The sequence below is a fragment of the Rutilus rutilus genome (assembly GCF_951802725.1).
Source record: "Rutilus rutilus genome assembly, chromosome: 23".
Taxonomy (NCBI): domain Eukaryota; kingdom Metazoa; phylum Chordata; class Actinopteri; order Cypriniformes; family Leuciscidae; genus Rutilus; species Rutilus rutilus.
The window spans coordinates 9,978,703-9,992,450 of NC_140233.1; the positions used below are offsets into that span (position 1 = coordinate 9,978,703).

The 13,748-nt window shown below is 35.7% G+C and overlaps 1 protein-coding gene across 3 annotated transcripts; it reads right to left on the reverse strand.

The window, feature by feature from the left end:
- Positions 1 to 264: 264 nt before the first annotated feature.
- On the reverse strand, positions 265 to 13,314 carry LOC311283079 (hereditary hemochromatosis protein-like). Of its 3 annotated transcripts, XM_084397251.1 has the most exons (7): positions 13,207 to 13,314; positions 11,952 to 12,209; positions 10,872 to 11,150; positions 10,192 to 10,745; positions 9,989 to 10,105; positions 2,187 to 2,219; positions 265 to 2,083 (listed from the first exon to the last, which is right to left on the reverse strand). In XM_084397251.1, exons 1-4 carry the CDS (start codon positions 13,259 to 13,261, stop codon positions 10,378 to 10,380), a joined length of 960 nt encoding a protein of 319 aa, XP_084253377.1. In that variant the 5' UTR covers positions 13,262 to 13,314; the 3' UTR covers positions 265 to 2,083; positions 2,187 to 2,219; positions 9,989 to 10,105; positions 10,192 to 10,377. The 3 variants fall into 3 exon arrangements, with proteins under 3 accessions (XP_084253377.1, XP_084253378.1, XP_084253379.1); XM_084397252.1 differs by lacking the exon at positions 2,187 to 2,219 and having other exon boundaries at positions 265 to 350; XM_084397253.1 differs by lacking the exons at positions 2,187 to 2,219; positions 9,989 to 10,105 and having other exon boundaries at positions 265 to 350.
- Positions 13,315 to 13,748: the final 434 nt, after the last annotated feature.

Here is a 13,748-nt window from a genome sequence, read left to right on the forward strand (position 1 = left end):
AATATCGCGATAAATATGTAGGCTACAGGAATTGAGGCAGTAGCCAATGACAGCACTAAGAGTAAAAGCTGCAGGATTATGTACGAGTATACAAATATATACGAGTATCTTACGAATTTGACAACTTGTTAAATCTTGTGAATTATTAAGACTTTGAGACTATGTTCGTACTGATTGGGCTATGGGTTTTGTGAGAAAAGTTTTAAGAAACAACAAATGCTTGATAAAATGTTTGATTTAGGGTTAAAACTAACACATACATACCATTGCAGCTGTCCGTCTCCTCCGGTTACTTGTCCTCAAACAATAATGGGTTGACTGAGTCCGAAAAGCCCTTTTGGTCTTTTCAGCTGAAAAAAGAGAAAAGAAAATATCATTATGTATAATATTTTTAATAATAGTAAAAGAAAATGACTGATTTACCTTACAAATATTGGATGTTACATTATTAAGCATTAAAAGCATGTTAAGTGTTGTGGTTAATATGCATTTACAACAAATATCACTTTAAAACTACCAATACTGAGGTAAAAGCATGGTAAGTTTTGTTATTACTGTCCTTTACTACACCCATCACGGTAAAACTAATGTTACTGAGGTTTAAAGCATGGTAAGTTTTGTGGTGGTTACTGTCCTTTTACCACACCTATCACAGTAGGTACGTGTTGTGGTTACTGTGCATTTTCAATAAGTTTTACATTAAAACTACCAATAGTCTGGTAAAAGCATGGTAAGTTTTGTGATTACTGTCTTTTTACTACACTTATCACAGTAAAACTAATGTTACTGTGGTAAAAGCATGGTTAGTGTTGTTTTTACTGTGCTTCAACTACAAATACAACTTTGGAACTATAGTACTACTTTAAACCTGATATGAATATGATTAACTGATTGAAGGTCTGGGCCTATAGCATCATTAATATCGACAAACAGAAAAAGACATTATATCAAACATTATTAGGACAGCGTATTTACCAACTATTTACTACTGTATTTACTAACGTTACTTACCAACATCTGGCACACGTGAACTGATGCCAAATATCGCGATGTTGTTACACCAAAAAAGTCGGGTAAAATGAAGATGTGTGTTGGCCTTAGAGCCAAATAAAACAGTGATTGTGGACTCTTTTCCATTGCCACACATTGGTGAACTACACTCTGCTCTAAATAGTTATACTGTTTTCTTTAAAAATGTCAGATTAGAAAGACAGTTCTGTAGTATTTTTTACATTTTCACACCTCATTACCCAAATCAATGATCAGTTTGTTGTCCAGACTGAGGTGTGTGTCAGAGCAGCTGTATTTGTGTTTGTTACTGAGGCTGACTTCTGTCATTGTAAAGCTCACCAAAAATCGGACCACTAGAGGTCGTTGCATAGGCTACTACAGATGACATATCCAGGCAAGTGAAATAACCAGAGCAAAAGCAGAAAATTACCAAGCACTTTCTTCAGCATCTGTACAGTGACATAATAAATATGATGTAATATAGCTCCTTAGGTTTGTACAGTAATATTAATGTGTAGAAAGCCACTTCACATAAGGTTCCTTCTTGAATATCTAATATGTTTAAAATTTTGAATAAAATAAAATAATATGAAACAAACATTTAAAAAAATAAAAATAAAGATTACAATACTGCTTTCCATGATCATTAGCCAATTATATTTTTATTGCTCCTTTTTATGTTTTTACCTTCTGCACTAATAATATGAGAATGAACATTCTTGAGAAAAAAAAATATATTTTTTATTACAATAAAAAATGAATAACATGAAAGAATAATATATACACACAAACATTACACCATACATACACCACCAAATAAATGAATACATTTGCATAGTGTAAATGGCTCAAAGTAGTAAATATTTTTTTCCACTTTTAGGTCTAGGAATAGAAAGGTATGACAGCATGACAATACGTCACTTGTGCGACAGTGGCTGACAATAAATCATAGTGAACTAGTGAATTATAATGGAAATTGTAGGTAACAATTGATATTTTTTTTTGGAATATACCACTTTGTGTCATAGCATTCACATCAATTTCATTGCGGTGTCCACACTTTCTGCGGATGCTGAAAATAAAAAGTATTGTTTAATGAGTGTTCAGTATATGCAAGGGTTTTCTTTATCCAGTTCTGTAAATTAAAAAATAACTTAATAACAAGAAGTACTTACTAGAAGCAGTAGAACAGCCACTTTTAACTGAATCTAACACCAAAAGGAAGACGAAAGGAATTATTGTCTTTGATTTGCTGTTTAGAAAAGATAACTGTAATATATAAAAGTTTGGATTTTTCTTAAAGGAGTCGGTGTAAGACTGAAAATACAGGTTGAGGCCCTGGTCTGAGACAAAGGGCTAATTACCATTTGACCTCCCCCATACGACCTCACTTCCGCAAAATACTAAGAACTCACACAAGAATATGGTTTAATGTGAATGTTTATCATTGACTGTTATGTTTTTGGTGTCATTTGAAATGTCTCAAAGTGAGTGGTACAGATATCTCATATCCAGATAGATAAAATAAAAGGTAATAAGGTTTAGAGAAGTTTAGAGAAACTGGTTATGCCATTTGAGGGTGGTTTTCCCCATCCCCCATATCACCTGGGCAAACAGGATAAAGGAAGGTGTGCGTGAGCGATCTGGGGGCTTCTTTGCTGGTCACGAATGGAATAGGTGGTCTCTCCCTCTCTCTCTCTCTCTCTCTCTCTCTCCCTCTCTCTCTCTCTCTTTCTCTCTTTCTCTTTCTTTCCCTTTCTCTCTCTCTATCTCAGGTTACAAGCTGGGTAAGATTCTTTGGTGTAACCAATGTATAATCATGTTCTAGATATTTGAATTGATTGTGGAATTGATCTCTGATATCTGAAATATTAAATTGTTACACGCGATTATTCTAACTGATTTTGACATTGTTCCTTTAATGGTTATAAGGAATATCAAACATTCGCTCACTTTCAGTGAGGCACAGATATTATTAAACCTTTCATTTATGGAGTCAGATGAATTAACGAGTAAATACATATGATTAATGTATTACAAATTTAACCAAACCAATACTTCGCATGAGGAAAGGACAGAGCACGTGAGACCTTCCCTGTGTTATTGGAAAACCTCCATTGGACCAATTTCACGGGCCTTACAAAGTGGTGACCTCGAGACGTGATCTCAAAACAGATCAAAACAGTTTCATGAGAAACGTCCTTTCCAGCAAGTATTGGGATTTTAAAAACAACAAGAGGTTTGAACATCTTCTCTTTCTTCCGCGGTTGTGGTAAGTAAACTTTTTCTGCCCTTTATAGAAGTGTTGAAGAAATGTTTGCATTGTTTACGGGTCGGAATTAAAGCCTTGCTTTGTTTAGAAACGTGATGCGGCAGCCAGATGAAGAATGAAAAACCTTGTGTATTAGATTTTAAAGATCGCCTTGTTTTGCCTAAGCAACAAGAAACGAAACCTAAAGTGAGAATAACATCTTCCAAATAATTAGTAACTCGATGAAGAGCTGAAAATGTAAAGCCTAAAAGTTTTAAAAATCAGCCGCATGTTTTCCGGCCATTGTTGTATGGGCTTAAAACTAACCAGCAACATGTGAAAATAATGAGCAAACTAACAGAAAACAGAGAAAGAAAAATCTTAAGTTTGTAAACGATCGGAAAACATGTGATTTTATAAATAAAAAGGCAGATTGATGCATTGTTTATGAAAATAAATTTTTGGGAAAACAGGATGATATGATTTACAGGCTAAAACTCAAATATCAAGGCTAAATGCTATTGTCAATGCTAAGCCATGCTGCGCCCAAGGCTAATGCTAAATGCTATTGTCCATGTTGTTTTCAAAACGCTCAAGGCTAACGTTAATGTCAATGCTAAGCCATGCTGCGTCCAAGGCTAACGTTAATGCTAAAGGCTAAACGTCCATGCCATGAATTGTATAAAAACAGAGATTAGAAGTATCAGAATAATCTAAGTAGTCCCATTATTGTGAAATCATGTGTGCTGATCATGTCCTGTTTACATTATGGGCTGAAAAGGTAGAGCCTACACTGTACAAACTCAGTAGAAAAGGTCTTAACAGGGATGCTATTGACAATGAAATTTTCACTTGGTGGAGAACAGTGGGCAGTAAACAGAAGAAATCAAAACATGGTGAAATAATTGAGGCTTTAAACTTCATAAGTTATAAACGGCTAAATGAGTCAACAAAATTTCTATCTTTGCTTATGGATGCTAAATGTGAAGAAGTGCATTCTAAAAATGCAGAGGCACAAAAGTCTGAGGAAAAGATTCAAGATCTTCAAACACAGCTAGATAATTTACTATCTGAGCTGTTAGCCCTGACTAAAAAGTGTAAAAATCACAAAGACACCATTGCAGATCTTAAGGCTAAGCTAAATGCTAAAAGCAAGTCTCCCAAAAAGCTTAACAGCGATTGGGCTAAAAATGCACACTTCTTAGATGAGGCAGCCTGCTCTAATAATCTTGTATCTTTTCAGACAGATGAAGCATGTGATAAAGTTATGAAAAGAGTGCCTGTTTCAGCCCTTAAGGTGGTACAGCACCCAAATGGCACAGAGTCAACCATTCGGCGTCCTTTAACAGTAACTGAATGTAGCTTGTTTAAAGCAGAGATCGGACCATTCCCTTTGAAAGGGCCATTCGAACCATGGTGGAGACGCATTGTTAATCTAAAACATGCATTTCAGCTCGAACCAAAAGATATTTGGCAAATTGTTATCAGCTCAATTCCAGATGTTCTGATCTATAAGATACCACCGGTTTTGATGACAGGCACCATTGTGCAGTCAATGCATCAAAATGAGCCTGAGAGTGAAATCTTGAATAGACTAAAACAATGCATTCGCGAGCTGCGTGGTTGTAGTGCTGTTGGATGGGAATTGATTCTCAATCGGAAACAGAGTACTGAAGAATCGTTTGAGACATATGCAGAAAATATGTTTGAACTTTTTGAGGAGTATTCTGGAATTGAAGGTGTTAACCACAACAATGTAATTCTCCTTGAATTCCTACTTACAAATGCAGGGCCGCGTGTACAGCAATCACTCATGTGTGGTGCTTCTCCAGCACAAAATACATTTGAAGGTATTGTTAGCTGGGCGACAAGAATTGAGTCACGGAAACAAATGCATGGTGAGGTAGCTGTGTTAGAATGTCATGAAGGTCCTCCATCTGGAGGAGAATTCAGAAAGCCACACTGTAGCAAACTGAACAGATTCTGTAATTCCTGTCACAAAACAGGCCATACAGAGGAAAAATGTTGGTCGCTGGACAGAGGCAGACCTCCACCCTATTTCATGAAACGCAGACAATCACAATCTAATGACAAGAACCAGCAAAACTCAAATGCATCTAAAACTCTTACTGACTTAACAACTTTTGTCACTCAAGGCCTTCAGCTATTAGCGTCATTTGCTAGTCGGGTAGCAGCCCAATAGCAAATCGCGTAATAGTTTAACATCTAAATTCACTGAACCTGTCTGAATTTTCAAATTTGAAATTGTGCTTAACACATAGAACACAATTTAGTTGCTACAAAAATGTGCACATAGGCTAGTTGAGTTTATTCTTTAAAAACACAGGATTACTTTACTGTAAGTGTAGTTGAAACACTTAGGCAAAGGTGATATAGATGTTGTATTCTATTGTTTTGCTGTGGGTGTATTTGGAACACTTAGGTAAAAGGTTGTAGATGTTGTATTCTAGGCCATGTATCCTGTGTAAACTGAATTAAACACGTGTGTCTATGCTAAATTTGGTGGCTATAATGTGATTCACAGAGAAATCTGAAAATCAGAAACGAATGCATCTCATTTATCCTGAAACAAAAACCTTTTTATATTTAAGGCTTCAGAGAACTAAATATTGTTATGTTTGAATGTATTCTGAATTACTCTGAGATTTGTTTTTTCCAAAATAGATTAACGGATTCGTATATTTCCACAAGATTGCGTCAGAGATTAGCGACGGCTAATAACTGATATCAGGAAGTGTGCGGGCGACTTGGATGAGAGGATGGGTTGGTCCGACTAGGATCAACGCTGGTTGATTAACCTAGCTTGGACGCTTCCGATGACTTCTGTTCTAATTTAATAGTTTTGAAAAACGGTTGAATTAAGTTCCTGAAGGGCATCCAAGGGGGTTATTGAATATATCTTTGATTGTTGCGCGTGTACGGCAAAATCCCTAGATATTTAGCCAACTGCCTCAGCTTCTGATCTTCGGGGCTGACCACTTGTGTCGTGCATCCTTGGGAAGGACTGCAAAGCGATATAGTTTTCCTTATCTATAAACGGAAAAATATAAAGTAAGAGTAAATAGAAGAATCAAACGTTATAATGGCCATTTAAAAAGACTAAATGAGAAGAAAAGATATTTGAAACCTAGCAAAGGAAAAAAGAAAAACAGCGAATGTACATCTTATCAGCCCTGAGCCAAAAAGCCTTTTAATATTCAAATGTATTGACATGAGAACAAGCAGAGATTTGGCCAGGCGTTAAGTTGTTCCGGAGACTCTTAAGAAACCGAAAACAATATAATTTGACTTGTATTGTTAGAGAATATAATTATATTATAACTTGAATTATAATAAACATTATATTACACTCGCCGAGCAGGACAACAATTGGAGAAGTGTGACTTTCGTCATTAAAACTGAATTTCTAAAACAGAATTTCATTTGTGTGCTACCCAGTGCCAAAAAAGGGGAGGGGTATGCCTTTATTTTTCACCGTTAGAAAACACGGCTAGAATTGTGGCACAGGTAATAGCAAACCAAATTGTGCAACAACTAAAATGTAATCTAATCAGAGAAGTAAATTTACAAGGAGGGTGTGAAATGCTAAACAGCAGACAGAAGTACCACAGTTTTTTGCAGGTCAAAAAATATCTGCACGAACTAGAATGTGTGTGAAATATTGGAATTGTCTGTGGTTCGCTCTCCTCTGTTTTCTGTCTTAGGCTTACTTCTGCAAATTTCTCGGAAGATGGATGCCAGGAGGGGCAGGAGCCCACCTGGAGCAAATCCAGGACAGCGGAATTGTTAGAACATAACCTGAGACTCGGGAGATGGGTGAAAAGATATTATAAAAGGCCTTTTCACGTCACACTATTACATTACTGCATAAATATGGCCTCCCAGTTTACAACTGGATCGAAATTTGCAACACAATTGTTATAGATTAGATTACACCCATCTCCTAAACATCAACACTGAACATACCCCTCCATCACTATACCCTCACAACATCATCAGCTGGAGTAGATAGAGTCTATCCAGGCTGAACACTACACATCAGACGAAGATGTGTCATCTTCACACTAACACATCCAGATAGCTTCACACACACAGGGTGGAGCTGATCTCATGATCATGGTCTAACAGAGACACAGAGAATAGCATACGCTATTCACAACAAACTGCCAACTAATGCAACACACATGGACAACTGAATGGCTACAGTCACAAATCAAGACAAATTCTAAGGCAGACCTGCCATTAAATTTCAAACTCTATGATTGTTGGTGGGAGTTGGAAAATCAGAGGGCCCCTGATTTCTCAACATACCTACCAATAACAGAAACATAATTAAAATGGATCATTACAAAATTTACAATTCAACTCTGTCATCGACTGTGACTTAGCCAGATCAACACACACACACACACACACACACACACACACACACACACACACACACACACACACACACACACACACACACACACACACACACACACACACACACACACACACACACACACACACACACACACACACACACACACACACTCTCTGTCACAGACACAGATAAACACACACACACACACACACACACACACACACACACACACACACACACACACACACACACACACTCTCTCACACAGACCAAAACACACACTGACATTCTAAAAAACACTCACACAAACACACAAAACCATTGATCCTACCATTTATTTGATTATTTGGTTTACACCAACCTCTTACTGCATTTCTGAAACTTATTTTGCTTTCTGCTGACACTTATTTTTATTTTATTTCTGAAACTTATTTTGATTTTTACATTTCCTTGTAGTTCAGAAAAACATTTCTGAAACTTATTTTGATTTTAATTTCTGAAACTTATTTTGATTTCCTTTGAGTAGTTCAGAAAAACATTTCTGAAACTTATTTTGATTTCTGCTTATTTGTATTTTGTCCATTTTACTTGCAACAATGTATTTGGGCATCAATTCAATTGAATCTCTATGTTTGGTTACACCAAAATGAAATGTTGTTTTAACCCAGCACTGGTTGTTTTGTTAGAATGCCATTTATTTAAATGTTTCTAGAAACAGGGTAAGAGCTTGTAAGATCTTCCTTTGTCCTTCCTTAGGAGTATTATTGGCATGGTAATTAAAAATCAGGTAATTAATGAGACCAAATGTACCACTCACATTTGCTGACATGAACATGGTATTTTACATTGAACATGACATGATTTTGCTTTATTGCATTATGCGTTCCTATGCATTTCCTTACGACTGTAAGTTCATATATGTGCTCAATCGTGAAGCGGACATTTAAGATGCTTTTCAGGTGTCAAAGGAGAACCCCTTCATCCACTGAGGTCTGCCCAGACCACCGTACCACTGGAGGTGACAGGGCGGGTCAAGGAGGGTAAGATCATCATCGTGGAGAAGGTGCCAGGGAAGCGGAACTTTCTCCATGAAGGAATGACACATCAACTGGTCAAGTCACAAGAGGTCCAGATTGACTCTATGAACTTTGCTCACGTCACAGGATTACAGGAAGAGAACCTGAACGCATTCATCCACCTGCTGGACTCAAGCTATACACTGGTGAGAACAGGTGTTCTGCAGGTGAACACAGCCCATTGAGCTTCTACAGATGCCAACATTGCAAAGACAATTTTTGTGCTACATCTTCAAGGATTATAACAAACGTCTTACTGTGACCCCGTAAGTGTTCATCAGAATGTGACCCACGGGATCAAGGAGGGAATCTGTAAGACTGAAAATACAGGTTGAGGCCCTGGTCTGAGACAAAGGGCTAATTACCATTTGACCTCCCCCATACGACCTCACTTCCGCAAAATACTAAGAACTCACACAAGAATATGGTTTAATGTGAATGTTTATCATTGACTGTTATGTTTTTGGTGTCATTTGAAATGTCTCAAAGTGAGTGGTACAGATATCTCATATCCAGATAGATAAAATAAAAGGTAATAAGGTTTAGAGAAGTTTAGAGAAACTGGTTATGCCATTTGAGGGTGGTTTTCCCCATCCCCCATATCACCTGGGCAAACAGGATAAAGGAAGGTGTGCGTGAGCGATCTGGGGGCTTCTTTGCTGGTCACGAATGGAATAGGTGGTCTCTCCCTCTCTCTCTCTCTCTCTCTCTCTCCCTCTCTCTCTCTCTCTTTCTCTCTTTCTCTTTCTTTCCCTTTCTCTCTCTCTATCTCAGGTTACAAGCTGGGTAAGATTCTTTGGTGTAACCAATGTATAATCATGTTCTAGATATTTGAATTGATTGTGGAATTGATCTCTGATATCTGAAATATTAAATTGTTACACGCGATTATTCTAACTGATTTTGACATTGTTCCTTTAATGGTTATAAGGAATATCAAACATTCGCTCACTTTCAGTGAGGCACAGATATTATTAAACCTTTCATTTATGGAGTCAGATGAATTAACGAGTAAATACATATGATTAATGTATTACAAATTTAACCAAACCAATACTTCGCATGAGGAAAGGACAGAGCACGTGAGACCTTCCCTGTGTTATTGGAAAACCTCCATTGGACCAATTTCACGGGCCTTACATCGGTAACCACTACATACACACACACATATGCGAAAGTTGTTCTAATCCATATATTTGGTGAACTATTCCTTTAAGTTTCTATTCTAGGCTCTTTAGACCTCTTTTTCTGTTCTTGTCGTACCTGGACGTCGTCTTTTCCATGCAGTTATCAAAGCTGCCACTCCAAACACCATCATCAGAGCCAAAACCGTCAGAACTGAAGGAAACACTGATATAAATGGTTCCCCGTGATCATACTCTGAAATATGAATCACAGACTCTGAGATTAACTTTAATTATTTTGGTTTTGATTGTTAAATTATGTTTTCTGAAAAATCCTATTACCCAAAGTGGCGTGCAGTTTGTTGTCTACACTCTAAAAAATGCTGGGTTGTTTTAACCCAATGTTGGGTCAAATATGGACTAACCCAACGTTGGGTTAAAAATGCAGTTTAAAAATGGACAAATTGCATTTTGGACAAAATCAAAAATGGACAAAAATGCAATTAAAAAATGGACAAATTGCATTGGTTACAACCCAACGGCTGGGTTTGTCCATTTTAAAATTGCATTTTTAACCCAACGTTGGGTTTGTCCATATTTGACCCAACATTGGGTTAAAACAACCCAGCATTTTTTAGAGTGTAGACTGAGGTGTGTGGCAGAGCAGCTGTATTTGTGTTTGTCTGCACTGATCTCCAGACTCTTCCTCATCTGGTACGTCCCGTCACCATTGGGCAGCAGATCTCCTCCAGTGATCTCATGATCAGATACAGGCTGTCCATCTCTGAACAGGGTCAGGTTGATGTGACGAGGGTAAAATCCTGTTGCCAAACAACTCACACGAAACCCTCCAGAATCTGAGTTTGCTTTCTGAATCAGTCTGACTCGCGGTTTCACTGCAAAAAAATAAATAAAAATTCAATATATATTGGCCTGAAAAATTCTCAGTTTAACTCAGAAAGATGTAAATGTAAATCAGAACACATTTCTTGACTGGTTTGGTTTGGAGTAAGTTATCGTACCTTTTCTATTGATTTGATTTCTCCTTTTTTCAAGGTAACTCTTGAGTGTTTTGATGCAGTGTGGTTGGTAAAAACTTTCATGACGACTCTTGCTGATTTTAAGATGAAAATTCAGTAATTGGGTCGAGACGTTTAAATGACCCTGGTATGTGAAGTTCTTGTCAACATAAAGCAACTCATCTGTGGTGGAGCCACTGACTGCATCTCGTGTGATCATTTGTCCCGGTTCACCATCATCTCTCAGTTCACACACAACCAGCCTCTGAAGGGCAATAACACCTTTAATGAAGAGATAAAGCTTTAAGGTAGTGTCTATTTAAATCATCCCACACATGCAGAGATCTCCCTAGACATTTCACAATCAGAAAAAAATTATTTATTATTATTATTATTATTATTATTGTTGTTATTATTACTATTACTATTACTATTATTATTATTATTATTATTATTATGGGTGTGCAGCAAAGCCAATATGTTCATCTGCATCTGTAATAATCTCAAAATTATTTGTATCTGTATTCAGATCAAACTGGCAATAGGCTCGGCTTAAACCGGACGTTTTAAATGTACAGTATATATATATATATATATACGCCAAAATGTAATAAAATTAAACATAAATATAAGAAGTTTTTTTTTAAATAAATAAATGAGTGTATATACTTTTATGTCATTATTTATGTATAGCCTACTTGTATTTCTTCCACATTTTTTTTTGTGGAATTTTTTTTTTGTTTTTTTTACAAATAAACAAATTGCAAATGATAGCACAAATAAATAGATTAGAAAAAAAGAGTGAAATGAAATTAACATGGATTTAATTTTTTCAGGTGGGTCTAACAGTAGGCTAGTATTCAGGTAAGAAACATAATTCGTTATTAGTTTTGTAGAAATTATCAGTGCCTTTATGAATAAGGTTTGGGCTCGGGCACATCCTTTATTATTATTATTGTTGTACTTATAATAGTATTTTTTTTACTATATTTGTATATAGTATTGTTTCAATTACTATTTCAATTGTTTCAAATACAATTCCTTTTGATCAAGTTCAAATAGCTACATAACTGAAATACTTACGATCAGTTTCATTTAAGTTTGTCTTTGCTATTTCCCATCTGTCCATAAAGTGTCCATGTATGAAGTCACTTATTCTGAGGATAATTTTTGAATCAAACATGTCGTCTTCAGTTGTTGTATTTCCTCTTGGAATGAAAGTCTTTGTCTCTCCGTTATAGTACAGAACTGTGACATCATCCACAATCCCTACATAGCTATATTCAGGAAATGACGTTTGTCCTTTAATGTATGTTGCAAGCACCCACAAAGAGTGAGAGCCTGTGAAAAACAGGAAATGGTAAACATCACAATCTACAAAATTGTGGTAGGATGTTAAACAACTGAACACAAAAGACCACAAAGAGGATACGCCAAAAACAAGACTTTATTTGTTTGTTGCATTAATTATTTGTAATTACTTATCAGATTTTCTATTGAATACATTTGTATATATTGCTTATTTATTGTCTTTTTCAATTAAATGCTTTAAAATATATGAAAAAATTGCATTTTCTTTGTTTTTTTTCCTCATACATTTTTGAAAACACAATTCAAACGCTGCTATAATAAAATAATTTTAGTGAGCACAAATACAAAAAATGACTTAATTAAATAATAACCTTGGGAACAGCTGGTTAAAATTCACTGCAAAAAGAAACAATGAATTCACTGGCAACTGTCATAGATTCATGTGTTCATTTAAGTTCTTTTTTGGGATCAGCAGTTGCTGCAACCAGAACATTTTAATCAACAGATTAACTCAAAAGAGTCAACCATGTGAAAAAGAACCAGGAGCACTTGTGTTTCATAAAATCAATTTCTTTGTTTAGGCTATTCAAAGTCTTTGCCTGGCAAATCTGTAGAAACAATACATTCATGACTGCTTAAATATATATATATATATATATATATATATATATATATATATATATATATATATATATATATATATATATATATCTTTAAGCAAACTCACAGAGAAATCATCTTGTTTTGTTTTCATTTGTTTTTTTCAGGCTTGTGTTTTAGGTCTACAGGAAACGCATTGTTCTGTTTAGCTAATAGCTGTTAACGGTTCCTTCCACTTCCACTAATTAATCTGTGATCTTCCATTTAATTTGTTTCTTTTTGCTACTGTCATTGCTAATGCTTTGTCCAGTATAATACTATTAGTGAGTAAGTGAAGAAGCAGGGGTGCAACTTGATTGAACAAACTGATGTGCAAATTCTTGCAAGCACATTGTAAAAAAAAAAAAAAAGTCTTTGTAAATCTTACCTTTAGGAGCAGCAACTGGAAGTAAAATCAGAACGAGCAGAAGAACTTTGCCCATTTTGCTGACATATGCCACTGGTATGCTTCTGCAACTGCAGGTAAGATGGTTTGATTTTGGACATTGGTTTGACATTCACTGAGAAAATTAAGGGACTGTCATAAAAGTGCATGGCAATAAACAAAAATCATTCAAATATTCCAAAATATGTATAGCGCCAAACAATAGATGTAGCTAATGTTCATTAAGTGGAGTAGCTAGAAAGAAATCAAGTAAAGTTTTGAATGGGGTATTCACTAGAAACAGTAACATGTAACATTGTTTTTACAAAAAAAAAAAAAAAAAAAAAAAAAAAACTTTTGCTATTAACTTATAGAAAGAGGTGTTGTTATAGCTCCTGTAGTGCATTCACATAAAAATTACATTATTTTGTGTATTGTTAATAATTTGTTTAAGCTACTAAGGCCTGGACCCACAGAATTCTAAAGTGCCAAGTTAATAGTACAAACATCTGCAATAGTGCAACTAATAAAAATATTTGACAGGC